Below are 27,031 nucleotides of genomic sequence, written 5' to 3' on the forward strand. Positions count from 1 at the left end.
ATGAATTTAGCGTCTTTGTTCTTCATAGCATCCCAAACTATTTTATAGATTCTTGTACAACACAGCTTGACCTCCAACACCGTGGTTAATAATTATGTCATAATGAAATTATCATAATTTGAAAGATTAATCCTTCTTTTTTCTTTTGGTACCTCATTTATAAAATTTATGATTAAGATGGATGAGTGGAATTACATCAGTTTAAAGTTGTCTGATTAGGGATGAAAAATCTTTGTATTGTGCTACCTTAAATACGTACAAAACAGAGCTTTTTCTGTTGCACACAGTGTCTACATGTTGGATTTTCAGGTTCATATGGCTTCCAACCTTAGCGAGAATAAATATGAAGTAAAAGCAGTGGTCAAAATATAGAACGCCAAATTTACCTATGACCTTGACCTAAATAATGAGGTCATAAAATCAAAAGACCCTACGGTATATAATGGATGAGATATATTACTATACAGCTAGTTTTAAAGATGAAAGGGTAAACAACTTCCATTTAATGCCAACGTATCTATCCAACCAAAATGTATGTGTTTTGACATGTGGCATATAACAATTAAGTAAACATATTTGTCAATATCTTATACAGCTTCTGAAAGTTAGTAATAAAATGCCAAATTTAAATTTAAAACATTAACTTGACCTTTGACCTTGACCAACATTTTCTTTTGGTAGACCAAGGATATAGACTCCAGGGCTCTATTCCTAATGGTTTACCATTTAAAAAAACATACCACTCATTTCAAAAACGGGGAATAACTCTCACACGGAGTCTTCATAATGCATCGGTCAAAACGAAACATTACACTTTGAGGAAATAACGAGCAATTTGGAAAATAAATTCAGCGCGATCTTAAAGGTTTCGAAGGTGATGTCATAAAAAGTAAACAGTGTTTCACAAATAAGTTCAGCTAAACAGGGTCCGTTTCAAAAGCGTATTAGCTGTACCATATCATATACAAAACATCTGGGCGACATCTTTTGAAAAAACAATACCATGCAAAAAAAAATATAAGGTGAAAAAAAAAATATCATTACAAAGCCAATAGTTCTTTCCTTGGAAAAGAAGAAAGACCTTAAATTGGTAAAATTGACAAAAATTGGAATACAGCAGTCAATCATGCATCATTATCTTTATTGTTTGTATCTCTTTATCGTTAAAAATCTAAACGACAATTTTGAGTTGATATACATATTGCGGTCGAATATTTTGATTTGTGACTTTTCAATGACACCTTTCTATGATTTTAAATTAATTTGGACGGACTATATATGAACCTAGAAAACATTAAACATGATTTTTCTTAAACTACACTGTATTTGTAAAACATTCGGGCAAATGCGATAATATGATGGCGAGATATATTCGATTAAATAACAAATACATCAAATAAATAATTTTATATCGTGTAATGTTGTTGATATGTAATTCCATATTGTTGATTTGAACTACGCCCCATGATAATTACCCGAAGGCAACATGTGATACATGAACGCTGCTACCTGAAAGAAAGAATGTTCAAGTTTTAGCTTTTTTCATATTTAATTTGGTTTTATAACAGTGTATACTTGCATTCTGACAAAATTGAAGATCATTGGCATTTACATGTATTTTTGTGTTGCTGTACATACATATGTAGTCAGATGTTCATTCAGAAACTCGTTTATCTTTGCCTCCCTCTTAGTTACCGATATGAATTTGACTCGACATTATATAAACTTTCAAATCAGTAACTAACTTGGTACTTATACACACATAATTTGGCGGGGTTAACTTCCCCTGTTATCCTAGCATTGTAGATGTATAGTAACAGTGTTTCAACCATAACCTAAATTATTTTATTCTATTACTAACATGAGCCTTCTGTATGATCAGTTTCTGGTTTCCAACATGAGCAATGGTTCATGTACAGATCTGAGCTTTTTAGATGTAAAGTATCTGTACTACGATATAAATAACTAGTTTCTATACAAACCGTAGCCTTGTAGATCTACAATAGCAGTTGTTCAATCATAATCTAGATTGAAATAGGGAGGCGAATTATAACAACGGGATATTCAAACAAGTAAGTCGAAAACAAACAGACAACGTCATGGTAAAAAATATATCAAAAAATCAAAGGACAACAAGTAAACATAACACAAAATAGAAAACTGATAAAGAGGAATCCCACCCAAACACGTTAATGGTTTTCATACTACCATGAGCCTTGTATTTGCATAGTAACTGTTTTCAAACATGATCTAGATATTTTGTTTTGTACAAACCTGAGCCTTGTAGATGCACAGTAGCAGTTTTTCCTCCATGATCTAAGTTAATAGTTTCTGTATGTATGATGTTGCCGTTTTGTTTTATCACCAAGTCATGTTCACCTAAAAATGCTCTTGTATGAATAGAAGTAGAACCATCAAAAGAATGAGACTCATTAGTTCTGAATCTTTGATGAAATAATTCGTTCCACTTTGTTCCAGCGGCATTTGGCTAAAACAAAATTAGAAATTTATTGTTCAGAATACATAATGAGTTCAGATATAAAATACTTGAAAGCATCTATCATAAATTTCGTACATCAGAATGATTTTTTTATGTGGCTAATATATCAATTCATGAATATAGTAATATATCATGTAATGATATATCCATAATAAACTCATTATAGATACCAGGATTAAAATTTTATACAGACTCGCATTTTGTCTACATAAGACTCATAAGTGACGTTCGAATCGAAAGTGTTAAAAACGCAAAATAAAGTACGAAGTTTAGGTAGCACATTACAAAGATTTTTTCACCCCAATCAGACAACTATAAACTGATGTAATGTCTTCATTCCAACTATGAATTTTATAAATGAGGTACCAAAAGAAAGAAGAAAGATTAATCTTTCAAATGGTGATAATTTCATTATGACATAATTATTACATAATAAATTATTATGTAATTAGTTGCTATATTGTGATGTCCACACTTGAATGAAATTAGCTTCTTTGTTATGTATAGCATCCCAAAATATTTTATAGATTCTTGTACAACACCTCCAAAACCGTGTCTCAGATTTTTCCTATTGTATTTCATTCTGTCATAAACCTCCAATGAAGTTTGCAACTTCAATTCATAAGAGATCACTAAATTTAATTGGGTATGAATGTGTTCTATTGATGTTTTCGAAAATCTGAGACACAGTTTTGAAGATAACTGGTCAAGGAACAACATGTGTGAAAATCAGGCATATAGGGGCACCCATCTAAGGAACTAATTTCATTAAAAACTACATTTGCATGACAAAAATTAATGTGTCACAATTGAATAAATAAGAATTTTCCTACTTGTACCCCATTAACTTCAATATAATTCACACATGTACCAAGGGGATACTTCAGGATTGGCCTTTAATCATTTCGGTTTTGACCAGTAGGAAAGCATTCTATTTCAGCAATTCTAAATATATAAAGAAAATGCAAACCATATGCAACAAAAATAAGATCTGGCGGGAGATGTTATATCATTAGTGACCTTGCTGGAAGTCAGTTGCTACAGATATGGTCAAAACTCCGCCCACCATGATAAACCTTTACTATTAATGATATCAAAAGTTTAATTACATATTGCATTTACTTTCTTCAATATGGATTCTTTTCATTTAGTACATCAAATAATATGTTTTGATTTTTGCATTGTTACAGAAAGTAAGTTATGCATGTGTACACAAAATGATCAGTTGGTCAGTCTAGAGGATCCATATGGGGGATTTCTAAAATTGTAATTGTATACAATGACAATATGGTATTTTACAAAAAAAACATTTTTTTCATTTTTGCAGTTTGGTAATGAAATAATCAATTTATATTTTCTTTTAAAAAGAAGTCATATATCAACTTATTTATCTCCTTAAGAAATTCTAACATAAACATCAGAAACATTAATTGTTGTACAATTATATTTGTTTGATATTTGTACATTTATATTTTGATTTCCTCTATATCTCCAAATATTTGAGTTTGATGTTCTCCTGGCAGCTCCAATAAAGAAAGAATTCAATAACTTCATTTTCCCATAAATCCCTAATCCACCTCTTTTTCATAACCGTTATTTTTATTGCTGGTCAGTGGTCATAACGCTATCAAATGATTCTATTGATTAGCCACAAAGTACAGCCTACATGTTTTTATCTTGTATCAGTCAGACACGTGCATTTGTTTATAAAACTAATTATCATCAAAACTCATTAACAGTGCAAGAAATGTAAATGATTTTTTTCTTCTGTGGTTTTGGAATATTAAGAAGTAACAAAAACAGAAAAACAAAAAAATGAAATTTTGATAAAATTTAGTTGCTTTTGTATTGTGCTACCTCAAAGAGCATTGATGACATACACATTTTTAAAAGTTTTGCCAAATACAGCTCAGGTAATTTATTCCTGAGGTAGAAAGCCGCAGTATTTCAAAAATGAAAAGTTTTGTAAACAGCTAATTTATAATTGTGACCATATCAATGATAATTCATGTCAACATAGAAGTGCTGACTACTGGGCTGGTGATACCCTCGGGGAATAAAAACTCCATCAGCCATAGAATCTACCCAGTGGTAGTGAATAAACTCATCATAGATACCAGGATTGAAATTTTATATTTTAAGTTTTGCCAAATAACTCACCGTAACATTACTTCCCGTTGCTAAAGCAATCGCTTTGTCAAAAACACCACCATCCCAAAACCCCCAAAGGAGTACTCCTTCAACTGCAGGATGACTGAAGTACAATGTCATAACATCATCAAGCGCTGTAGCTTTATCATTGGCATTAGTGTCTAAAATACTTAGTTCTGTAATCCATATCGGAAGTCCAACTTCAGCAACTTTATCTAATCTATACTACAAAAGAAATATACAGTCTATTTTAAGAAAGGCTAGACATGTATGGAAGGGACAATACTAAATTATGAGTTGTAGAGAATCCGAAAAAACCACGACAAAAACGACGAAAATGACAAAACAGACGAAAATGACAAAACAATACATTGAAATTTTGTGACTCTGCAACATGATCCAACGCAAACATTTGGGTGATCTCAGGAAGTGAAAGCAACCCTTGCTATTCCTGACATTTTGCTTAATAAAAGCACTAATCGGTAATACAACAGTGATCTGCTGAAGTGTAAGCACATCCTGCTCTACCTGTCCTGTAACTAATTATACAAATCGGTAATACAACAATAAAAGAAAAAAAGATATTACAAAACTACCAAAACAAATTCAAAACGAGGAAGTCAATAATAACTGACAAAACCAAACATATTTAATCACCGGAGCAAATGAAAAACAACTGTATCATGACTTGGTACAGGCATTTTCCGAAAGACATGGTGGGTTAAACCAGGTTTTATGGTCATATAAACTTCTCACTTGTTGTTTATAGATCCTTTTCTGTAGGTAACCAAAGCATTTATAAAGTGTGGTTTTAATTATGTTAAAAACAATATCATATCTATTGCAAGACTATGTTTTCATGGAAAATATGCATATTCATTTAATTGAATAATTCCTAACTACTATTTAAAATATCATGGAAACTATTTCTATAGTATACGAAGCATTAATAACAAAGACTCAAACTTAGCAAATACCAAAGCCCTCTCATCATTCATTCGAGCACTCTTCTTTTTCCGTTCGTCTATTCGAAGATGGACATATTTGATTGTATAAGTTTTTCTCTTTCAAATACAACGAAAACTCAAAAGTTCGTATTAGGAATTTTTTTCTCTCAAAGATTTCGTATTTTCTCCTGAACTGCCATGGAGTATCCGTGTCTGTATTTTTTTAAAAATTATAAGCAATCACATTTTCAGTTTAATATTTAAAGCCAAAATGTGCAGATTGTCAGATTTGTGTTTTATTCAAAAAGAGGTCTTGTAATTGTTTGTGTTGTTGGGTTGCTGTTTATATCGTAAATAATTACATCTCTTTCATTCATATGTAAGATATACCTTAAGAACATCCATATCAAGATGGCTAGTTTTGAAATGGCTTTGAACTCCCATTCCGTATATTGGAACACCACTATCTTTGAACCTTTTGCCTTGACTTTTGTAAGCCTGTGTTAACAAATCACAAGGTTTACTGAATTAAAATAAAATTGAACATTTGTTCTTCATTTTGCCTCTTTATTTATATTCATAAGATACGAAATAAAATAAAACGTCCACTACAGTATTAAACAAAACTTTTAAGATAATGGCTAACAAAATGTTTTCTCCCTCGACCATTGTATTAATGTTTATTTCATTGAAATAACTGTTCAATAAATTCATCTATGATTCATTTCGGGTCCGAGGTGAAATGCATATCTTTCATTTCCCTTTTGTTAAGCATTTGTATAGCATATAACATAAATATTGGTGCATACATGTACCAGTTAAAAAAGTCAGATTTGATAATATTAAATTGCAAGAAAATAACGTTCGATAACGTCGACAAAATAAATACATTATAACTCAACAAACCGTTGTAGAAAGATGAGTATTAACCACGGCAAAGTCATTCAGGAACAGCTTAACATTCGGTTCTAATGAATGCATCCAGTTGAACATTTCCATGGTGATATTTGAATGTCCTGTTTTCTGTTCAAAATAGTCTCCGTGTATGTTTTCGTTGTTCACATCCCAATGTTCTAACCTGTAATGGTATGAAATTTTGCCGTTATAGATAAAAGATTTTTTTTGGTGCTGAAATTACAAATTTTCATTATATAATTTTCACAAAGTTTTTCATGTCAAACCGTAGTGTGATCGTAGAAGTGTAAAAAGAGTTATTAACATCATCCTTGTTGTACATCAGAACCCTCAATAAAATTGAAAGGTCTTACCAATGTCAGGAACAAGATAAAACCGATGACGATGTCAGGTTGACGATAATTGTTACTTGTACAACGATCTTGTAATGTCCAATAATGTGATACACTTTCTCAGAAACAATTTGGGAAGATTAAAGATGTAATTCCGAGAAATTTTCTTCATAAAGTTGATGGAATAGAATTGAGTGAAGAATATGCAATGTATGTTACATTATTCGTAATATCGACATAATTAAAATCTCGCATACCAAGTGGTATGAACGGCATAAAATCCACCAATAAGTTGAAGAATCATGAGCTAAAGAATGCGTTGGATTGAACGTTCTTTATATATGCTTTAAATTTTATTGATGAATTGTTTTTTACTTTCTTCCGGTACTAAAATTCCTTTAGAAAAACTGAAAATTCAAATCGATCGGAGGTTTTACATTTTTTAAAAGTTGTTGTTCTTTTAAAAGCAATTATTTATCTATCTGTTAAATACGTATTTCAAATATTTGATAGAATTGAAATATTCATGATATATTTAGCTAACATAGGACATTTTAGCTCAGTTTCACATCCATTAAGCGATGAGGAAAGTTTGTAATAAGAAGAACCATCTTACAATCCCCCTGTATGAGATACCATGCCATTCACTCTTGTATGCATTTGCTGCAATAACTCAGTTGATGACATACTGTCTAACCAGGATGGAGAATGTCCAGTAGTAGCCCAAAACATGTTATGCCCTCTTACTTTCATACTACAAAACATACATTGTTGCTATATTTAAAAGTAAACAAAAGCACAGCTTGTGCGATGTTTTAACAAGTCGTCTGTTAAAATATTAAATAGTTTGATCAGTATTGTCGAGTTATTATCACTTTTCATCATATATTTTATACTTAACACAGCAATTTTGGATATTTTATAAAGGTTCTTTTTTTCAGTTTGTATCATCTACCCTATATCGCATACTCCGTATATAAAAAAAATAAATAACTGACCACGTATCGCACACCCCGAAAAGCATATTCTTGAAATAATAAACATGAGTTGAATTTAAATTTTACCACAAACATAAAAGAAATTCAGTTGGATACCAGTACAGAACACATTTGTCCGTTTGACAGCAGAAAGATAACAAATTAGGATACTCACAGTTTCCCCACATTCTTTTAAAAGCGCTCTATAGAGTTTTGTGTTTGGTGCTTTGAAATGTATCATTTGATATATCATTGATTTTTTTTTCATGTTTACATAAAAGAATACTAAATTAGTATCATATTTGTTGAAAAATGACTCGTCATATGATACACATTGATTATTTAAATCATTGTTTGAACCATTGTTCAATCTCAATTTGTTGGCGTAACAATATTACTATGGATTCTTAAGACACTAGTAAATAGTGTTGAAATTAACAAATGCTAAATTCAACAATCATGTGATGAGTCAATTGAAAAATGAAATTTACCCATGAGCCTTCAACACTTTGACAGCATCAACACCTTTGGCATAATTAATGTGACTCTACAATGTTAAAAATTGTTATCTTAATTATTGTTATAATATTTTCTGCAACTTGTGCATGTTATATATTATCCCTTTACATGCTTACAAGTTGTAATGCTAGTGATTGGTAATTAAAACACTTATCAAAAAGCAATATGATCAGTCCAAAATTTCGCAGAATATATCATGCAATAATCAGTTACAAATCCTTACATGATTTTAATTCATTTCAGTCTATTACAATTACTTTATCTAATGTATTACATTGTAACCATTAGCGAGAAAATTACGAAGATGAATTCATTTTTCAAAGCTTTCTATGTCTCAACACATATTTGAACAATCAGTTTACTTGTTAGAAACCTAGTATTGCTTCTACTGTGTATGATCCTTGAAAAATACGAATTTTACATTAACTTTAGGTAAAAAATAAATCGATATACATACTATGCGATTTGTTTTCATTACAAATGAGACAACTAGCAACAAAATTTGAAGCGAAGTGTGTGTAGGCAATTATAAGCGACAATTAGAAAAAAAAGTATAGTTGACTATTGTCGATGACCTTTGATTTCATATCAATTACATTTTAGCCATATGTATTAAAAGTCTATCATTATATGTGTATACTCCATTTCTTACTATTTTTCATTTCATAAAAAGTTTCAACATTTGGGAACACGAACACAAATTTGAAAGAAGAACTGCTGACGTTAACTATAGATTTGACTTTTAATAAGGTTCACTATTATTACTTATGTTTTCTTTCTATGCTTTGTTGAAATAGCTATCACTATTTTTAGATTCCATCGTTTTAACAAACAAACATAAAAAAAAAATAATTCTTGTACCCTTTTATAAGGAGGCTCGCGGGTATAAGATTTTAAGAAAAAAATAAAACATTTATTTTTCATTACAAATTTTATTTATTACCTGTAGTAGTTGTGACTTTATCATATGGTACAAAAATCATTCCAAAAAATCAATTCGTGTTGGCCCCAGGTGACTTTTAAAATGTAGATATCATTAAAAATGCTCCAAATTATCTCCCTGTGGTGCAAAAATGCCATTTTTTGGCATTAAAATTGAAATATCTTTTTTTTAACTCATCGGTGACCTGTATTTTATATTGTTGTTTTCAAAGAAGCTGTACATAAACTAAATAATTGTAAACTTTAAGCGATTTCTGTAATTTAGTTATTTTTTTATTTCGATATTACCGCTATTTCTGCTATTAGTTCAACAGAAAAAAGGGACATTAACAAAAATGTATGCTTCTTTCGAAGGCAGATTGTGAGCGTAAACGAACGGTGACCCCATTATTTTATTTTATTTTTCTATTAGGTATAAGATAAAGTTCATTTATAGAAAAATATTGAGAAATCCTATATTAAATAAAAAAAAAAAAATGATTTAGACCCGCGAGCCCCCTTAAAACCTTTGATCCACTTAAAATAATGCTTATGTTTTTCAAGTAATAGTCCTAATTGAAAGATAATTCTAAAGATAAAAAACATGAAAACAGCATAAATAAAGGCAACAGCACTTGTACTGCTGTTCAAACGTCATAAATCGATTGAGAGAAAACAGATAAGGGTTTCAAATTAAATCCAAGGGAACAGATTAACTAAAAAAGAAAAAAAAGGAAACAAAAGTCAACATAGTTCAACAATACAAAGCGACAATGCAACATACATAGAAACGAACTTTTAGAGAACAACTCTGTAAATAATAAAATACTTACTTTTGTCCATTCCATAAGTCTCCATTTCAATGCATTCTCTGTAACGGCCCATTCAAAGTTGTTATACACGAAGTCCTGGTAAGCTTTATATGAACTATCTGTGATATATGGTGCTTTTATAGCTGTTCCAAAAGCAAACTTACTTTTTGTCTGTTTTATCTACCAACAGAAAGAAAAGTCTTGATTAATATTTCGTCTGACAGTTATATAAATATTATGCACTTATTTTATAAGATGAATTATACAAATTTCATTAAGAAGGACAGTATATATCTCACAGATCTTGTATATATCTTATTGCAAACTTTGAGTGAAAAAACTATTAACAAGCTGAGATAGTTCGTTAAATTTGTGGCTGAATAAAATTGAAAGAGTTTGAAGGGTCATAAAAAAATAATACCTGAACAGTTAGGCCGATTGATGGAGGAGTGCCTGCAAGGCTGCAACATGGAAATAAAAAGAGAAAATGTAAATGTATTTCTTTCATGATTTATTGATTTTATTGATCATAGCGATCTTCTTTTAACTCAATGCCATGGTAATTTTTTTTTATCTGTTTAAGCTCTTTAAGGAATTCAGTCAGCAATCTTTTCTAGAATTGCAATTTCTAATATATATATAAAAGAAGATAAGGTATAATTGTCAATGAGACAACTCTCCAAAAGAGATCAAAATGACACAGAAATTAACAACTAAAGGTCAACTTTCGGCCTTCAGTAGCCTAGTTTAGCGAGTAGTCCAGACGTTAGACAAGGTACAGGCAGGATTGTCAAGATGTCTCTCTGAGCCCTTTATTAAGTCAGGTCATCAGAAGGATAAATGTCTGTCGTAAGGGTGTCATATATTTGTTATATATACGTTAATAGCATGACATTCAATGTTAGATCTCTTTCCGTAGATTCTTTACGTGTTCTATGAGTTGTAATTTGAACAGATTAAAACTAAAAGTTTTACCAAGATTAAGGGACATAACTCTTTATCAGCAAATGAATGTTTGTGTCAACCATTCAATAAGCTAAACCATAGTATTCTGATTCTGTTATGAATGCTCAAAGCATGATTGCAAATCGAATTATATCATTGCATGACTAGGAAGTTGTGTTTATTATTTTAAGACAGGTCTATCCAAAATTAGTAAAAACAATAAAAATTGTTGTTTTATTGTGTTATGTTTTTGCTAAAGGAGCGTAGACAATTAGAAACTGGAGAGGACTGTCATATAAGTAAATCAATTTTACTTCCCTACCATACACTTCATTTGCAAAAAGAGTTAGGAGTATGACAGTTAGTAATCCATTACTTCCAAAAGTCGCAATATAATGTACAGTATATACATATCCGGTGGTCGCCATGATTCTATTGCGGATTTTTCTGTGTTATTTAATTATGATGTTTACCTTATGTTTAGCGTTCCCTTTCGGAGGTTATTTATTCTTTGGTTGGCCTTAGTTTTCCAGTTAGGGTCATGTTCAATGTATTGGCAGCTTGAATAATCAAAGAGATAATTCACCGACGGATCGTCAATTTGTGTGGAGATTTGTATACGCGAAGTTCCTGTAACATGTGTATATACATAACAAATAATAACTCACAGGTAGTTACTACCCATTTTGTATCGATCATTTTTAGGTAAAAATAATGAATGTTGGATAAATATTATTATTCTTAATATAAATTGCTGGATGTGATACGTATCCCTTTAAATAAGTAGGGTAGAAAGTGTTTCAGTTTTTGTCAAAAAGATAAGTTTGTCATGTACAATATTTTTTTACCTATTATGTTTGTTTGTGTTGTTTCCGCATCGTTGTTAATATAATGGAATTTGTTGCGACTGTCATGGAAGTGAGTTGTTTAGCTAGCTATAAAACCAGGTTCAATCCAACAATTTCTACACAAGATGCCTGTACCAAGTCTAGAATATATTTTGATTTTACCATTTGATTACGGACTTTCCGTTTTGAATTTTCCTCGGAGTTCAGTATTTTTGTGATTTTACCTTTTTCATCAAACCGAAAATATTTTCAATGATCTCGTACATGCCGATTCAGAAGCAAATCTACGTGAATTATCTTTTTAATGTATAATTGTTTACACTCATATACTCGTTTAGATACTGTCAGATAATAAGCTTTCACTAAAAACGATACAGGTCATTTGACACATTACCTGAAGGAATTGGTATGTCTCCACCGATTTCTGTCCACCCGTTTTGTGGCTTAACATATTTGTTTAAACCAATTACACTATGGTGAAGTCTTCCTTCAATAGAAAATTTGATTATGTTTATCGTCAAATTAAAATATATCTTGCGAAATTAGAAAGAAGAAATTCGTTTAATTTGACTTACATGAAGTCTGTGGTCATAAACTTTTAAACAGTCTTAATGATCATAAATATTATACCATTATGCATGTAATGATTAAAAATTGAAACAAAAAATGTGGCATGATTTCCAACGACACAACACGTCCAAAGGTCAAAGGACAATCATTTGAAAAGCTATATAGATCCCTCTACGTTCTTCAAAAAGATACGGCAATTTCATAATGTTTGTGGAATCAAGTAGAACTTTTGGCTCTATCGATAAAATTAACGGCCTTATTTATAATAAAAATTTATGAAAACATATATGACTTGAACCAAAGACAACCAATTGACAACAGGTTCGTGAGTTTGAACAGACATACATATTATATGAGTATTTTGACATTCTCCTATGATCGATAAAATGATGAGTATAATCAAAACTTATCCTGGTTAATCATACCACTTGAGTTTATGGAAAGTAGTAGTATAATCTTATGTGTATTAAGTCAACTCTGGAATGCTGTGACTGGGGTTGTATGATTTTTTTTAGGCACTATGATAAAAACCATGTCATATATAAAGCATAATATGACGTAGCGTTATGTGTAATTTAAATAGATCACATACATCAACAAAAACCAAACTTATTTGTTGTGCTAATGCAAATACATTAATTAAAATATTTTTTCAGTGGGATGTTAGTGAATTGAGAAATGAACACCGCCATCAACGTCCAGCAATTATTTTTTTTGGCATTTGAAATTAAAAATGAAAAACTAAATAGAAATAAATATTTTAAATCAAAACTTACCGTGCGTAGAAATGGCACTCATCAATTTAACACTAACCGACATTTTACCATGTGGCAAATTTAAAACCTTGATATATGCCCTGCATTTTAAATTTTTTCCACCTTGTACATTGAAGAACTGTGTCAATCGTGATTGAATTCGATGTCTGTAATATCAACAATTAGCAATTATATCATTATCAAATTTGTTTTTTTTTGGAACATCCATTAAAACTTACCATAATGTAACCGTTGTTTTATTAATTGTATTCAAATATGATAATTATATACTTAATCTATAGCATTGAAGCTTCAATGTATCATAGTACATTTGTGTAATTATGTCATTTCAAATAATAAATTGATAAAGTCTATCGTAAGAAAAATATACTTATTTTTGTATTATCCGAAGGCTAGCAATGTAAAAATGCAAATCAAGATGTGTATATTTAGATTGCTCCACATTCTTATTGTTAACTTTGTTAACACTTTTATTTAGTTTTGACATTATGTGTTGTTAAAAATAACAACAGGTATATCATCATGCAGCTGCACATTCAGTAATATTATCACAAGAACTTGCAAAAAACCCAAAATATTCTGAAACAAATATAATAACAAATGGTTTTAATATGATCAGAGAAAAAAATGAGAATTAAAATGGGGAGTGTGTCAATAAGAACAACGCGATATATGAGTAAAAAAATCCAGTCGAATGTCACCGATGGGTCTTCAATACAGTATGAAAACAGTAAGTTCAGTGAAAATGGACGTCCTTCTCAAGTTCAAAACATACAAATGAACTAAAATAAAAAACATACAAGACTAACCTGTTTGTAACTTTCAGACTTCGATGACCATGGTAGCTAGTATTTACAACTGATGCTTGACAATCGTGGCAAACCCAAGGAGCAATATTATGTGGATGCTCAAAATCAGAATTTTGTAATAAGTCTGCTGCCAAAACAATGCTTGTAGTCAAGAATATTAGGACCACACTAAAGTTGGAGATCAGCATGGCCGCCAGGTTTGGTGTACTTGGTCTTTGCTTTGAATAATAAAGCGTAGGCTTTTAAAATGAATCCCAAGTTATAGTGCCTTTATAAAAAAAATGAAATATTTATACAGCAACAGGAAAATAATTTAAAAGCATAAATTCATAAGAAATTCATAACAAAACTCGATTGCCTGAAAGATAAAAACACTGTTTTGATTTATACTTATACATTTTTTGAAAGCTCAACTAATTTCAATAACCTATATCAATTATTGGCACTTATCGTGCGCGTATAATGTAATGCTGTACTTTTCCAAGAGACATGATAGTAAAGAAGTTGCAACTGTCTAATCGCAAATTGATCTTTAACGGTTTTGGCTATCCGTTTAGTACGAAAGTAACAGTAATCCCATTAAAAGTTTTGCACGCCATCATGATTTGATTGACCGTCATTGAACGTGTTACAGGTGACCACGGATATGTTTGGAGCAGAATCTGCTTACCCTTCCGGCGCATCTGAGATCACCACTAGTATTTTGCGGGGTTTGAGTTGCTTAGTCTTTAGTTTTATATGATGCTTCTTGAAAACTATTATTTGTCTGTCATTTTTAGCCATGCCGTTGTCGGTTTATTTTCGATTTATGAGTTTGACTGTCCCTCTGGTATCTTTCATCTCTCTTTTATAATCGATTTTTGCTTATCGACCTCCCTCGGACAATCTGAGATCACGCTTACTTTTTGACAGGGTTCGTGTTGTTCAATCTTAACTTTCGGTGTAGTATTTTGTAGCCTGATGTTTTCTTTTTTGTCATTTTTGTTGTGATGAATGTCAATCTGGAAATGTGCTCCGAACTTGATAAATATATTGTGTTTGTTGTGGCTCTTTCGTTACTCTTTTGACAGTGAAATGTAGTTTAACGTTTGCGATCTACGTTTAATCTGGCTAAAAATAGGGGATTTTGTGTACGTTAAATATAGTTTTAGTAGATTTTGTGTATATAACAAACCAGGCTATCTTGACAATGCTGTTCATTTTGTTATAATTTTGTTTCTAGGAAAAGTAAATTTCCTGTGATTTGCAATAATTTATGAAGCACAAATTTAAACCATAAGAGGGTCGAAGACATTACAATAAGTGTGATGTGTTGAATTGTCTTACAGTTTTAGTTGTTGATGTTAATAAGCCAAATTTTTGGTTATTTCAGCATGTTTATTTTAAAGGGATATGCCTGTATTTTCCATCGGTAAACTGTCGTTGCTGAATTGTTTGAATGATGACAAATTTCAACATAGCTTACCGTTGTCAGTTTATTTTAGTATATGAGTTTGAATGTCCCTCTGGTATCGTCCGTCCTTTATCGTGCTTATTTTTTAAAATAGAATAAATCATAAGTGAAAAATAAAATAACAAGTAAGCAGTCCTCGTTTCAACAATTGATTTAATGAACGAAATACACACAAAAACAAATTTGATTCGAGGTAGCTGGTACTTACAAGTGGTGCCTAATAATCCTGGTTATCAAACGGAACAATGGTATTTGAGTGCTTAAAATCTTGTCTAGAGAATATTCACATTCAGGAATAGTACAAATAATTGAAATACACTATATATAGATAACGATTCACATGCCGGTCACGTTATAATATACTTAATTATATTCTGAAGTCGGTAGATAAGGCCTACAAATATGTTGCACAAGATTTCCTTAACAGATAAAACAAATTGAATATTTGAAAACAGACAAAAATAGAAATCTTTTGTTCTAAATGTAACAATAAATACACGTCTAAATGATTTATATTATAGGGATAGAGATATGACCTATGATTGCAATAAGGCACTTTCCACCAAAAGTTGGGTAAGGCTAGAGCTTTTTTTAGCCAAATTACAACTTCTTGGTAATTTAGCTCTTCTTAGTTGATTTTATATATGTACTGGTACATCGCACTGTTTGTTATTTTTTACTTGTATCTTGATGATAGACTTTGACGACTTCAGTATTGTATATTTATTTCATAAGAAAAGAGGAAGGGTTATGCTCAGGTAAAACAGACGTAACCAGATCGGGTTGTATAATTGTACTAAGTCAGACAATTTAGGACAGGTGATGGTCATTGTTTGTCTTTATGTATTCGTTTATTTTCTCTTAGGAATCAGTTATTGGTGTTGTATGTTGTAATTTGATAATATTTTTTGTAATTCTTATATTTTGTTTCCTATCAAACTAAGTAAATAGAATTATAATTCCTTTATTGTCTTCATACATCGTCTTGAGAAATGCATATTTCGTAACGCTTTATTGATGATCATTTATTTGTAGAGGCCGTTTATGTCAAACATCTCAACATATTTGCAAATCGAAGTATCCTTTTCTGTCTATCTTGATCTAGATATCAGAAGATTCTGCCATTAAAGTTTGCTAAAAATACGTCCTATAAGGCAGTTCTATTCATCTATAGGATACGTGTAGTAGATGAAAAGTTTTAAGATTTTATGTAAAAAGGTAGTATGTGTTACATGGGCATGAGAACGAAGATAAGAAGCCAACCAAGTCAAAAGCAAAATAACAAAATACTGAATTATAAGGAAATTTAAAAACGAAACATTTTTGAACAGATGGCAAAAATCAAAAGGTTCCACACATCAAACGAACGAAAAAGCACTGTCATATTTCTGACATGGTACATGTACATGCATTTCATTAGACAATGGTGGAGTAAATCTGGTTTTGTATTCACCTAAATTGCTCACTTGTATGACAGTCGTATATAATTCTATTATATTGACAACAATGTGTGAGCAAAGGAAACGCATATCATAGGTAAACATAGGTGTCTCAAATCAATAGCGACTTTCATACGAGGGTTATAACTTAATCATTATAGTTGTCTGATCTGCAATTTTACCATTTGTTTCCTGTTCCCGATTGCGATATTTTGAGTGTAAATTGTCATGGCGGTGATATATGCATAGGAGGAGTCGCTTACCCAGTCGTTGAACCTGGTATTGCTACTTCAGGAGTGCATACAATTTCCCCCCTTTCTGTTTGTTATCTTGTTTATTTCGTTCTAGTCGATTTGTGAGATTTGAACGTCTGTAATCTATGGTTGCTTTTATTTAACAGATTGCTACACAATGTCTGCACTAATGTGGTGAAGAAATACGTTTTTAAAAGCTGTTTACAAGGTGAGTTTTCGAAGAGATTCATTTTGTATTTTATGTTTTTTTTATTATTTTATAAATAATATGTTTAAAAAACACTAAAGACTCGTTTTTCAAACAAATATATATATATATGTTAAAGAAAGGCAGGAATGGAATCAGTGATATTTGCACAATGGAAGCTACATGTTCATTTTGAAAGCATGAAAATGCAAAAAAACACACGAAATGTTATTGGAACTGTGAGGAAGAAGTATGCATCAGCAATGAAACAAATCGAGAAATCTACAAACGTTGAATAAAGAAAATCTTATGATAACATCAAAAACACAAGAACTAAAGGCATCCAAAACGTATATTCAAATAAGTTTAGTTCTTTTTGTCGACAAAATATTTTTCCAAAATATCGATAAAAGTAATTTCATGCATTCTTTTATGACGTGCTTTATCAATACCGTGATAAAATTCTCGGTATATCTATATTTAATGCAGACTCAGAGATGTATATAATAAGGGCTGTTACAATATACCTCCAACGTAAATCAACATGCATCATAACATATGTTCAAACGATATGTCGATTTAGTTATGTTTAAAAAATGCCATTGAAAAAAATCAAACAATAGAATCTTATGAATGACAAAAAAGAGTTAATGCATCAGAGCTTGGACAAATGTACAAAATATTCTTTTCAATTCATTATATGATTTTGTTCGTTTACCTTCTTCATATGCATTTTAATTGTCCCTTAGGTACCTTCCGCCTCTTTTTGTTTTTTTATTTGGATAGATCTAAGTCCTTTTTATAAAAAAGGCTGGTGGTTCTAATATAATATCAAACTTGCAAATTTTAAAAATCATGACATTATCAATCAATGTTGTTTAAAAGACTCTTGAAATCCCCCACTCTCGAGGTAAATCGGCACTCATTGATCAATCAGTTCTTACTGTGACGAAATGGCAAAAGCATTGTGATATAGGAAATTTGAAGGAAAGTACACGAATTCAAAAGACGTCTATTGAAAAGCACAGATGTTTGTTCTGAAAGTACAAGTATTTCTTTTCTTGAGGAGAAAATGTCGCTGTTTACTATTAAATTCCTAGAAGTTTTGATTCGAGCGCTACTGATGGGTCTTGTGTAGACGAAAGAGCATCTGGCGTACTATTTTATAAGTCAGGTACCTTTGATGAGTGTTCTGATTTGAATAGATAAATGAAAGGCTGTAGTTTTATTACTGAATTCAGGAATACATATTTTTTTAGATAATGATCTTGTTAATTTATAATATCAGTTTCCTGATTTGTAGACCAATACTCCTTATTTATCACTCCAAGTCAACATGTGATACATGAAAGCTGCTACCTGAAATAAAAATTTGTAATTTGTTAATTAAAGGGTTACAAGATAATTAGTTTCAAAAGGGAAGGTACAAAGAGAGTTACTTAACCAAAGTTAAAAATGAAACGATACCGTATAAAGTGAGCAAAATTTCCTAGAATCAAAATCGAATAAGGCAGGAACAAGCTTTTTCAAATATGTAAAAGGGTTTGTATTGTTTAATTCATTTACAACTTCTCAACATTTTGGATAGTATAAAGTAGTGTAGATCTACAGTAGCAGTTTTCCATATCAATAAATGGTCACTCTACAAACATGAGCCTTATTTCTGTTTTTCTTGCTTATAATAATGAAATATTTTTTTTTTAAAGCTGAGCCTTGAGGATGCACTTTAAGGTTTTCTCCATAAATATAAATAAATGATTTCTTTACAAACCTGAGCCTTGTAAATGAACAGTAGCAGTTTTTCCGCCTTGATCTACGTATATAGTTTCTGTATGTATGACGTTCCCGTTGTATTTTATTAACAACTCATGTTCACCCAGAAATACTCTTGTATCAATTGAAGTCAAACCATCAAAAGAATATAATTCATTAGTTCTGAATCTTTGATGAAATAGTTCCATCCATTTAATGCCAGCTGCATTGGGCTAAAATTAGTAATGAGAAAGATATTGTTAGTGAAATCGTAATGAATGTATTGCTCAGTCCTTAGTTTTCAATATTGTATGTTGTGTACCATTGTTTGATTGTTTGTCTTTTTCTTTTGTAGCCATGGAATTGTCAGTGCGTTTTCGACTTATGAGTTTGAATGTCCCTTTGGTATCTTTCGCCTCTCTTTTCAAATATCCGAATGTTTCTCTTATAAACTTCCATACTTAAAAGGTTTCAACTTCCATACCTTGAATATAGAATATTGATTTTTTTAAATACAGGGTAATTTATCATATAAATATATCTTTAATTTACCGTAACATTTTCTCCTGTTGCTAAAGCGTTCAGTTGTTTATTTATAGCACCATCCCAAAATCCCCAAAGGAGGACTCCTTCGACTGCAGGATGGCTAAAATACAATGTCATTACATCGTCTAGCGCTGAAGCTTTATCAACATCATTAGATTCTAAAATACTTAATTCTGTAATCCATATCGGAAGTCCACTCTGTGAAATTTTGTCTAATCTATACTGAAAGAAATAAGACAGTTCATTAGCAGTCGAACTATTATGTCGTATCATCTACAAATATGTTTTGAAAATCTAGTATCCATTAAAAATAAATAAGGACACACGTTTTTGTGTGTCACTTTTCTGTCTTCAAGATCAAATCAATCGGTATTTTTTTCTTCCCCAAAAATAGTATCCAAATGTATCGACAAAAACAAACATAAATACACAAATTAATTAAGATTATATAGTGAAAACGATATTATCTAGTTTATTTGACGAGAATACATGAAATTGAATAAATTTATATACCATTTTAAAAAGTTACAAATGTTAAAATTCAAATATACAAACGGATATTTCATTGATTATTGTTTTACAACAGTTTGTAATAATCTGATACAGGGACACGTGATTACTTGTGTATTTTGTGTCTTTCGTGTATGTCAGATTGAAGAGATTTCTTCACTTTCATTCATATATTTAAAGGTTTAATTGTATGAAGATTGCTGAAAGTACATATAAAACACGTAGAAAAAAATCCTGTTTGTCGTTACGTGAAACTTTTTGTAAGAAAAAATATATAATACATGTTTGCCTCGACATAACATCGTTAAAAGTATAAATATATAAATATAAAACTAAATTGTTTTCTTTTTATTTGAAAGAAAGTTTCTGTTAAATGTATACTTTGCAATATAGTTGACCTTCATCCTATCTGATTTATCCATTATTGAATGACTATGATAAATACTATATAACACTACTATTACAGAAGGATCGATAGTCTAATTATGACAAATACACTGTATAATATCTCTGCAGTTGGTTCAAAAACTTAAAGAATAAGTAGTAGCAAACATGAATCTCATTATAACTTGATACATGCTTAGGTTGGATATCTTATTTGGCTTTCGAACTGTTTTCATCTGAGCGTCACTGGTTAGTCTTGTGAGGACATAACCCGCCGCGTATCTGGCGTATTATACATGTATTTTAAACCTGGTACCTTCTGTTAGCTATTATTCGTGTGTTTCTCTGTCCTATATGTCCTCCCATTTATTTGGATTGTAGTCCTGCCATGTAAAGTTTTCATTTTAATGTCATATTATTGCCATTTTATTGCCATAAAAGAGGGAGGTTGGGCATACCACAAAGATAGGTTCAACCAACCATTTTTTTTCATAAAATGGCCTGTACTTAGTCAGAAATATGGCTATTGTTATATTATAGTTCGTTTCTGTGTGTGTTACATTTTTAAAATGGTGTGTTTCTGTTGTGTCGTAGTTCTCCTCTTATATTTTATGTGTTTCCCTCAGTTTTAGTTTGTAACCCGGATTTGTTTTTTTTCTCAATCGATTTATGAATTTCGAACAGTGGTATACTACTATTGCCTTTTTTTTTATTTCTCTCTTTCAGTCGAAAGTAGTACTCAGACGTTCGTCTTAGGATTCCTACTCTTAATTGATTGTTTATGTATACCATTGCATAAAGCAAATTACTGAAGATTGCAACGCCGTAATATTAGACGAGAAGCTTGAAAAGTGAATCCTTTTTTTGTACTATTTTTCATCTTAAAATATACGACATTACCATGTTTAATTAAAAGAAAACTAAAATGTATTTTTTGGTAAATTGATATGCTTTGCATGTGCCTCTAAATGCATTGTAATAGTTTGTATAATTAGTTTGCTGTCTCATTATTGTATAACTCCACTACTCCTTCATCTATAGATATGATTTACCTTAAGAACATTCATATCTATCTGGCTAGTTTTAAAATGACTTTGAACTCCCATCCCGTATATTGGAATACCACCGTATTTGAATTTTCTTCCTTGAATTTTGTAAGCCTGTTGAAATAAAAATAAACTGATGGATAATTCTTACATTCTGTCATAAAAAAAATGGACATGTTGAAAAGTATATTAAACATAATTTTAAATTACAAGGCTTGCAGAATTCTTCATCATTTCGATCCATCAAAGTTTTTTCCCATTTAAATGAAAATTGTATATGATCTATACTGGATGTGATCTGAACTTTTTATTTTTTATATCTATCTTAAGCTTGGTTTTGATATTATTAAGTATTTAAAGAAATACTGACATATCAATTACAAATCAAATGTAAAAACGTGCAAAATAATTAACGTTCGGAATCAACATAACACTATTCAACATTAGATTACTCTACAAACCGTCGTATAAAGATGAGAATTCACAACATTAAAGTCATTCAGAAACAGCTTAACATTCGGTTCTAATGAATGCATCCAGTTGAACATTTCCCTGGTGATGTCTGACTGTCCAGTTGTTTGTTCAAAAAAATCTCCGTGTAAATTTTCGTTGTTTACATCCCAATGTTCTAACCTGTAATTATATAAACAGTTTTTTGAAATTAAAAAGTGAACTGAGTTATTCGACGATAGTTTTACAATAATTATATCCTGATAAATTGTTAAAAAAGTGACAGTAGAAGTTTGTGAAGACGTTCTTCTTCTTTGCATGCAGTATCTGTGATACAATTTACAATTTTTAATATCAAATCAAGTAGCACGTGACAAAACTAACACTAAGTCGAAACTGTGAATCAGCGCAGAGTAACGAACGAAGAAATGTGAGATCAGAGGCAAAATTTCTCAAGATGGATGAGACAATATCTGTGACATAATTGAAAAAAAACTGATGTGATAATTGCAGGATATTTTTCATGCGAAACTGGATAGTATAATATAAAAGTTCTACCTTAAAAATTGCAAACAAAGTCAACCGACCAACAATGTATCCCTCTTGTGTAATTTTTAACGAAGAATAACACATTTTTTATATCCAGTCGTATGTAGAAGGTTTAAAGAAAACAAAATCTCGAAAATATGCATACTTTAGAATAGTTTACTACACTGTATACTTTCATTATTCTAGCATGAAAAGTGAAATCAATTTTCTGTAAATATTGAAACCTTTTTATATAATCTACATCCTGCATAAAATAATAAAAAGTCTAGCTGGAATCCGTTGATAAATAAACGGTGAAACCATTTTAAATATTTGGGACGGACGCGGTAAGTGACAAAACTATAAGTCTACGATACTTTGTAGACGAGGCTAGCCGGGATATAAAGGCTATCAGTATATTGTAACATTTGGGCGTAGAAACCTTCCAAATCAGCTATAATCAGTTCATTTTTTTTTAAATTATTCATTCAAAGAATTTTTGCTTAGTTCCTCACCTTATGGTTTACCGTGATGATGAAAATCAGTTAAGTTTGCAAATAAAACAAAAGTATCAACTTACAGTCCATATGTATGAGCTATCATCCCATTAACTCTCATGTGCATTTGTTGCAGTATCTCAGTAGATGACAAACCATCCAACCAGGCTGGAGAATGACCATCAACACCCCAAAACATGTTATGTCCCCTGACTTTCATACTACAAATAAACAAATTGTTGATATATATTATAAGCATGAATAGTAACGTATATTTTCATGTTCTTATTTTTTTTAATTCCACCGAATGGTCTTTGTATCCCTCTTTACCGTCGACTCGAAATTTTATTGTGATCACGTGTCATCAGGAATTTCTGCTTGATTATAATTTTTGTATATACTGCACATGTGTTATTTGTCGTAAAAAAAATGAAACGAAATTTACCCATGGGCTTTCAAAACGTTGACAGCATCAACACCTTTGGCATAATCAGCGTTACCCTGGAATATAAAGTTGGTTTTGTAAATAGTGTCAAAATTATTGGATGCACATACATGGACAATTCAGGGTTACTTTCTGTATATTATTTATAACTGTTTAACTATTATATTAATTGTTTTAGAAAGTGATCTGTCCAGATTTTACTGATTTTTTTAATTTTGAAATGCAATTGTTTTATGGAACTTTTTACTGACATGACAGAACAAGATTTATAACTTTATCCTATCTACATGTAACATAATTTACTAATAAACAAAACATTACGATAAGATTTAGAAATGTATAAAAACGAGATAACAAAGACAACTTGGTTAAATAAAATATAATAGATGAGCAGATTTTGCAAAAGAGACAATTATCCATCAGACGATGTTAGACTGTACAGTTTATTTAACAACTTTTTTCATATTTATACTATATAGTTAATTTTGCACTAATGGCATTTTCAAAGCAAACTGACTGAAATCATCTATTCATATTAATTACATTTTGGTAAAGTATAAACACAAAGCTATCATTTATATATCCCCCATACAATATGAACTGCTTATGCTAAGTGTAGCTTTAGTTTTACTTGTGGTTCGTGATTCTCATGTTTGGTTTTTATAACAATTCTTGTTGAAACATCCAACTTATTTGGTCAGAAGTTATTTACAAACTGAATCAAATTCTCTAAAAATATAAGCTGAAATTAAAGTGTTGCTTCACATCGAATGTCTATAGTCCTAAGACAACACTCAGTAATCTTTACATACACCTGGAAAAAAGTTTTGCAACACTTCCATTGAAAACAATGTAAGATGGCATGATTGTAGAATGTGTATAATTTTGGTTTTATTAAATATTTTTAATCCGTTTATGGTTAAGAATTGAATTCATTGTTTTAACTTACCTACATGGGTAGGACAGAACAGCTGTACGAAAATAGTTTTTCGCACTTTACACAAAAAAGGCTAATTTTGTAGGACTATTATTTTCCAAAACATTGGTTCTTCAATCACCTCTAATGATGCGTCTTTCTAGTCTTAAGTTTGACAGAAATGTAAGACTATAACACACATTCAATTTTAAACCAAAAACGGATTAAAACGATTTGGTAAAACCCAAATTATATACATTCTACAAACATGTCTTTTTACATTGTTTTCGGTATACATGTAAGTGTTGCAATACTTTTTTCTAGGTGTATATAATTTTCGAAAAATTCCATTTAAAGCCATATTTCAGCAGACAAGAACTATGTAAGTGTAATATATGAAAATTATGTTCATGTACAAGGATTCTTTGATAATGATTCTGAATTACAATTCTGAATTACCACGTGATCGTAATTGATTTATTGATGCTCACCATTGTTTTTTCCATGAGTTTCCATTTCAATGCATTTTCTGTAACAGCCCATTCAAAGTTGTTATACACGAAGTCCTGATAAGCTTTATACGTACTACTAGTATCTGTGATCAAGGCTGCTTTAATAGCGGTTCCAAAAGCAAACTTACTCTTTGTCTGTTTTATCTTTTAACAAAATAAAAACACATTCAATTAGTGTTCTGACAGCAACATAAATGAAATTCATATTTTCAAAAATAAATATTAAACATATATATATATACTTGTTGAGAGCCCAGGTGGTCGTGTGGTCTAGCGGGACGGCTGCAGTGCAGGCGATTTGGTGTCACGATATCACAGTAGCATGGGTTCGAATCCCGGCGAGGGAAGAACCAAAAATTTGCGAAAGCAAATTTACAGATCTAACATTGTTGGGTTGATGTTTAGACGAGTTGTATATATATATATATATACATGTATGAAAAGACAGCTGTACTGTCAGTTTAAAATTATTTATATCGTATTGACAGTTACAGATTTTAAGGATAATGTTTCATTTTTTTGGAGTGTTTGAGATTTAAAGGTCATAATTAAGTTGATAATACCTGGACAGTTAGACCACTTGTACTTGACGGCACACTGGATGCAAGGCTGCAATATGAAAATTAAAAAAGAAATATAAACAGGTGTTTGTTGAAAAAATTGCTGATGTTATTGAAGAAAAAAATTGTTTGCGAAGTCAATGACATGGACTGATAAACTTGTTAGCTCTCTGTACGTGAGGAAATCCAGGCAACTATCCTTCATACGGCTAAAATGCGTATACAATTGCAAAACACATTTAATAATATATAGATTCATCTTTTGTGACAAAGTAACAATACGACTATTAAAATAATATTTGTATATATGTACAGTGATCATAATTTAGATAAAGTTGTTGAAAGTTTAGAAACTAATAGTTTAAATCTAATAAACTGGTTTTTTATAAATTTAATGAAGGCTAATCCTGACAAATTCCAGGCTATAGCCATTGGGAAAAAAAACAAATAAACATAATTTGATATTTAATTTAAATGGAAATAAAATTTCTTGTGAAGAAAAAGTTAAACCTTACATCTAGAAATTGACAATGAGGGTCAGTTGAAAACAAAACTTTACGACAAAAGAGATGATTTCAGCTTTTCAATTGTGAACTTTCCATTTCTAAGTAGCAACATTCCAGCAGCACCTGCATACGGGGTATATATCTCCCAATTGATACGATATTCCCGTGCTTGCATTTCCTATCACGATTTTCTTGATAAAGGGTTGCTGCTTACAAGGAAGCTATTAAACCAAGAGTTCCAAATGGTGAAGTTGAAATCATCCCTTCGTAAATTTTACGGACGCCATCACGAGTTGGTTGACCGTTATGGAATAACCATTTCACAAATGATATCGGATATGTTCCTTACGTCGTAACTACAATCCCCTTCCCTTTCATGAATGTGACCTACCGAATTAGACTATTTACCGGATTTGTAATCACATAAGCAACACGACGGGTGCCACATGTGGAGCAGGATCTGCTTACCCTTTCCGGAGCACATGAGATCACCCCTAGTTTTTGGAGGGGTTCGTGTTGTTTATTCTTTAGTTTTCTATGTTGTGTCATGTGTACTATTGTTTTTCTGTTTGTCTTTTTCATTTTTAGCCATGACGTTGTCAGTTTGTTTTAGATTTATGAGTTTGACTATCCCTTTGGTATCTTCCGTCCCTCTTTTAAACTTCTTGGAATAACTATAGATTCGGACTTAAATTTTAACAATCATATTTCTGAAATATGTAAAAAGGCATCAAGACAATTAAATATTCTAAAACGTATGGGTAAATATTTAAACAGGCTAGGTAGGTTAACAGCATACTACTCATTCATACTTTCGAACTTTAAATATTGTCCAGTAATTTGGCACTACTGTAGTGAAAAAATTTCTTTTAAAATGGAAAAAATTCAAGAAAGAGCTCTAAGATTCATTTATGAAGATTATGATATTCCTTACGAAAAATTGCTAGAAAAATCTAAATTACCATCTTTAAAAATAAGAAGAATAAAAACAATTGCAATAGAAATATTTAAAATAATTCACCAA

The 27,031-nt window shown here is 30.9% G+C and overlaps 1 protein-coding gene across 4 annotated transcripts in view; it reads right to left on the reverse strand.

Moving 5' to 3' along the window:
* Positions 1-1,392: 1,392 nt before the first annotated feature.
* LOC139496055 (anti-sigma-I factor RsgI6-like) overlaps positions 1,393-27,031 on the reverse strand; it is a 30,519-nt gene continuing 4,880 nt past the window's right edge. The window contains exons 1-14 of one of the 4 annotated variants that reach the window (XM_071284514.1): positions 15,684-15,777; positions 14,023-14,240; positions 13,214-13,359; positions 12,262-12,354; positions 11,493-11,649; positions 10,496-10,535; positions 10,096-10,254; positions 8,314-8,369; positions 7,462-7,599; positions 6,505-6,676; positions 5,989-6,096; positions 4,661-4,876; positions 2,275-2,488; positions 1,393-1,509 (exon numbers count right to left, since the gene is read on the reverse strand). In XM_071284514.1, the coding sequence (XP_071140615.1) occupies positions 1,472-1,509; positions 2,275-2,488; positions 4,661-4,876; positions 5,989-6,096; positions 6,505-6,676; positions 7,462-7,599; positions 8,314-8,369; positions 10,096-10,254; positions 10,496-10,535; positions 11,493-11,649; positions 12,262-12,354; positions 13,214-13,359; positions 14,023-14,210 (1,725 nt within the window). In that variant the 5' untranslated portion in view covers positions 14,211-14,240; positions 15,684-15,777 and the 3' untranslated portion in view covers positions 1,393-1,471. Of the gene's footprint in view, positions 1,510-2,274; positions 2,489-4,660; positions 4,877-5,988; positions 6,097-6,504; positions 6,677-7,461; positions 7,600-8,313; positions 8,370-10,095; positions 10,255-10,495; positions 10,536-11,492; positions 11,650-12,261; positions 12,355-13,213; positions 13,360-14,022; positions 14,291-15,683; positions 15,778-18,565; positions 18,715-19,126; positions 19,341-19,659; positions 19,876-21,599; positions 21,708-22,054; positions 22,227-23,151; positions 23,290-23,513; positions 23,570-24,920; positions 25,086-25,504; positions 25,551-27,031 lie in introns of those variants that run through there. The other 3 variants (XM_071284506.1, XM_071284490.1, XM_071284497.1) reach the window with 3 other exon arrangements.

This window comes from Mytilus edulis, chromosome 1 (genome assembly GCF_963676685.1).
Source record: "Mytilus edulis chromosome 1, xbMytEdul2.2, whole genome shotgun sequence".
In the NCBI taxonomy this organism is placed as follows: Eukaryota; Metazoa; Mollusca; class Bivalvia; order Mytilida; family Mytilidae; genus Mytilus; species Mytilus edulis.